Raw genomic sequence first — 4,376 nt, 5'->3', positions numbered from 1 at the left:
ATCTGTGACAATGATCTTCATGGTGTGAAAGGTCGCGATAGAGGAAAGAAGAGAATCCGCCATGATTGGAACGTGGAGATGATCCATCGCCCACTTCGTAATAATGGACCAATACCTTCCACATGAAATCTATGAATGTCGTGATGAAGAATACAAACTTTGAACCAGTTGTTGCCATATGACTGCCCCATAGTCCAAGGTAATCCCATGATACAGCCCATAAAGCACATTCATAAATGACTTGCTTGCTCCATCTGAGCCAGCGCTACGCTCTAATAAACCTTTGAAAATAAGAGTGAAGAGGTCGTTCCATTGAGGAGGAAGGCAAGACTTCTTGAATTTGGTAACTGTGGTTAGGGTTTCTGTGTACCCCGTTTGGTAGAACATGGAGAACAGTTGACTAGTAGTAATCAAGTCGGGGTTTACCAGACTGGGTTCATGAGCAAGACCAATTAGGGCACAAAAGCGATTCTTAGAGATGGAGGTCTTCTCGTTGTGAATTTCAAAGTGAATTCTCTCAGCAACCTTGTCATAGTAAGTGGTTGAATAGATGTGTGAGATACAGGCCATGGGAACAACTTCGACCGTTGTAAGAGCATCGACGAGAGGTGAGTACTTGAGACATTCGACGACGTATAAAATTTAGGGTTCATAAATGAAGGGTGTAAGATCGATGATGAGGTTTTGTTGACGCTTGATGGTGAGAAGGTTGGAGTGAACAGAAGTATCTTGATTAGAAGATGATTCTGCCATTGATGAAGTTTGAGAAGAAGAAGATGAACAGTGAGAGAAATCGCCCTTTTTCTTTGAGAGAATTTGTAAGTGATAAAAGAGTAAAGAGGAGCATGCTAAATCCTTTTTTACGTACAAGTAGGAGAGAGAAATATCCGGCTGAAATCTTGGATTAATTAGAAACCGTGCCTGATGTGACGGAGTGAACAGTTGGCAACCCCGATGATGACGCAAGAGAGAGAAATGATGTTTCACTGTTACGCGCCTTTCCATAAAAAGTGCCTTTTTCAAATCGTCAAAACGATTGGATAACTGCTGACTCAGCCTTAACTTTATCCCAAACGTTACCCACATATTTTACATGAACCGTTATCACCTTTATCTTTATCGATCACTGGAATACTTTTAGAAACGAAACTGTAACAATAAGGTCATCGTTAATAGAACCAGATTTTGGAAAATCAAAGATTTCCGTGCATAAAGTGTGAAAGATAACGAAATAAAGCAATCTCTTTATGGGAATTTGTGGTGTCTTGTTAAGACATAAAGCGACTGATTCTGGACAGGAATCGCTTCCTTCAAAGTCAAGAGAGACTTCAAAGTGCTTGTGTAGCCTCCCATTAAATAACGATCAAGTACTTGTTAAGAAGTATTGAAATGCATCTTTTTAATTAAAGCTATAAAGGGTGGTTTTCGCTTCAATTCATGATTTCGACACTTGATATAACACCGAAACTGAACGAAGTACTTGTGAGACCAATGTGGTCTGTTAAACAAGTAGGTAGGTAAGATATTCAGTGACTTGTTGACATATGTAAAATCTCAAAAAAAAAAAAACAACTTAACTGGATCCCTGGGGAAGAAAAATCTTGGTAATAGACATATTTAGAAAGATCACTCAAAATAAAAGGAGATTTCATTCAAGAACGTTATCATGGTGATGGTGTACCTTCAATTCTTTAATGGTGTTGAATTGTGGGTTTCACTTAGTATGTAGTGACACGAAACTAAGATCATTAACACAGATGTTTGTATAACCATAAACATCAGTGGTAAATGCTGAGAGTCTTAAGGGTTACATAAGTGAGATGAAGTGTAATGAAGAATAATGATATAGGTGGTAAAAGAAGCGAAAGTACCTCTGCTATAAAAGAAGGACCAAGCAGAAAACTCTAGGCTCAATATGAGAAGAGTAAGGTAGCTCATGATTAGAGTGAATGTAACAGCCTGATTTAGGAAAACATGATTTGTATATATCATGTTTCTCAAAATCTGTAGAGGCTTTAGTCAACATGCAGCAACATGCATTTAGGGACACTTAGCGAATTTCTAGAAAAGAGGTTATACCTGCTTGAGCTTCACCATCGAGAGTAACATTTATACAAAGGAAAGCATTAGATAAAAAGAAAAAGAAAAATATTTTTGGATTTTATGAAAATAAAAGAAATGAAAAGAAACATAAAAATGAGTATTTAAAAGAGTGTACAAAAGAATACAATTAAAATTCCTTGCTATGAAAAAGAAGCGAATGAGTTCAGAAGAACCGAACCCGAAATAGACCGAGCATTCGGTTCTTGGTTGAGCCGAACCCAAAATAGACTGAACGTTCAGTTCATTTCGGATCGCTCTATTTCGCTTCTTACCTTTATTGAAGCGAAGGCGATTTTGGTACTGATTCTGCTTCCATCATTCCAAGGCCTTGTAAGATTTTGTTGAAACTTGCTTCAGGTAAAGCCTTAGTGAATATATCTGTCAGTTGATCAGTTGTCCTCACGAAGTGAATCTCCACGTTGCCATCTTCTACGTGATCTTTGATGAAGTGATACCTCGGTGCTATGTGTTTTGTCTTCGAGTGTTGCACTGGGTTATGACAAATCCTAATTGCACTTTTAGAGTCGCAATATAGTGCGATTTTCTTCATGTTTAGCCCATAATCTCTAAGTTGACTCTGTATCCATACAACCTGAGATGTGCATGAGGCTGCATCAATGTATTAAGCTTTTTCCATGGAGAGAGAAACACAGGTTTGTTTCTTTGATTGCCAGCTGACCAATTTACCATTGAGAAATTGGCGTCCTCTAGTGGTGCTTTTACGATCCAATCCACACCCACCTAAGTCAGCATCTAAAAACGCTTGGACAAAGAAACCTGAGTTGGCTGGATACCATAGACCGAGAGAGAAGGTTAGCTTCAGATAGCGAAAGATGTTTTTCATGGCACAGTAGCAAACTGAGAACATGATGTCGGGTCTACTAGCTGTAAGATACATTAGTGACCCAATCATTTGACAATAAAGTGTCATGTCAGCGGCCGACTTCTCCAAAGAAGGTGTAAGCTTTGTCCCAAAAGCCATTGGAACTTTCACATTGGAGTCTCCCATCATGCCAAACTTAGCAAGCAATGTCTTTGTATATGCCTCCTGATTGATAAAAATGCCTTCGGGTCCCTGTCTAATATTTAAGCCAAGGAAAAAGTTAATCGGACCCATTGAGCTCATCTCAAATTTAGTTTCCATCAACTTCCTAAATTCAGCTGTTAAGCTGGGATTCGTGGAGCCGAAGATGATGTCATCAACGTAAATTTGGACTATCATAAGGTGGTTACCCTCTCTCTTACGAAAGAATGTTGGGTCAACCGAACCTTGTTTAAATTTAGACATTTTTAACAATAGGGTGAGAGTTTCATACCATGCTCTGGGAGTCTGCTTTAGGCCATATACCGCTTTGTCTAGGATGTAACAGTGATCTGGGTGCTTCTCGTTCACGAAGCTTAGCGGTTGCTCAACGTACACAGTTTCCTCAAGTTCACCGTTGAGAAAGGCACACTTTATGTCCATCTGATAGACTTCAAAGTTTTTGTGTGCAGCATAAGCAAGAAAGATTCGAACCGGCTCTAATCTTACAACTGGAGCGAAGGTCTCTTTATAATCAATACCATCCTCTTGACAGTAGCCTTTTACAACCAACCGAGCCTTGTTATGAATCACATTCCCCTCCTTATCCATCTTATTTCTGAATACCCACTTGAGACCGAAAACCGAAGTATCCTTTGGAGTTGGAATTAGACGCCATACTTTGTTTCTTTCAAACTCGTTCAACTCGTCTTGCATGACTTGAACCCAATCAGAATGATCAAGAGCCGAATTCACAATCTTCGGTTCAACTTTGGAGACAAAAGAGTTAAACATGTAAATTCTTCTTGAGAGAATATTGCAGCTTGTTACTCTTTGATCTGTGATCGAGTCAATACCTTTTCTGAAGATTCCCCAATGATCTGACTTTGAGGATGATCTTTGGTCCATTTAATGAGAGGTGGGTAAATTGGATCACAAGAGGGATCTAGTTCTGCATTGATATCTTCTTCCAATTCTGATAGTGTATCATGATCATTGACATGTGTATTCTCCCCCTCGAATGATGACACGAGTTCAATATCTAGATCAGAATGTTCCCCTTCGTTTGGACTTTCGGTTGAGCTAGATGATTGTAACGTTGAACTATCCCCCTGGATTGAAGGACCTTGATCCTTTGGTGGAGACGGACCCTCCCCCTGGACAGAAGGACGGTCACCAGAAGATTCGCTTAAGCCAGGCCTTTCGGTTTCCTTTGGTTGATCACTAACCATCTTCTGTGCAACATTGTCAA

At 39.6% G+C, this 4,376-nt stretch overlaps 1 protein-coding gene across 1 annotated transcript; it reads right to left on the bottom strand.

Annotated features, from left to right (window-relative positions):
* Positions 1–2,725: 2,725 nt before the first annotated feature.
* Positions 2,726–3,112, bottom strand: LOC111906916 (uncharacterized mitochondrial protein AtMg00810-like). Its single transcript, XM_023902704.2, has one exon. The coding sequence runs from the start codon at positions 3,110–3,112 to the stop codon at positions 2,726–2,728; it is 387 nt and encodes a 128-aa protein (XP_023758472.2).
* Positions 3,113–4,376: the final 1,264 nt, after the last annotated feature.

Source organism: Lactuca sativa, chromosome 8 (genome assembly GCF_002870075.4).
Source record: "Lactuca sativa cultivar Salinas chromosome 8, Lsat_Salinas_v11, whole genome shotgun sequence".
NCBI classification, from domain to species: domain Eukaryota; kingdom Viridiplantae; phylum Streptophyta; class Magnoliopsida; order Asterales; family Asteraceae; genus Lactuca; species Lactuca sativa.
Note: the sequence above shows the minus strand (reverse complement) of the source record. Positions and strands in the feature narration are given on the sequence as shown.

What these genes read in the sequence shown, in the direction of transcription:
- LOC111906916 (XM_023902704.2), bottom strand. Translation starts at nt 3,112, where the DNA reads ATGGGAGACTCCAATGTGAAAGTTCCAATGGCTTTTGGGACAAAGCTT.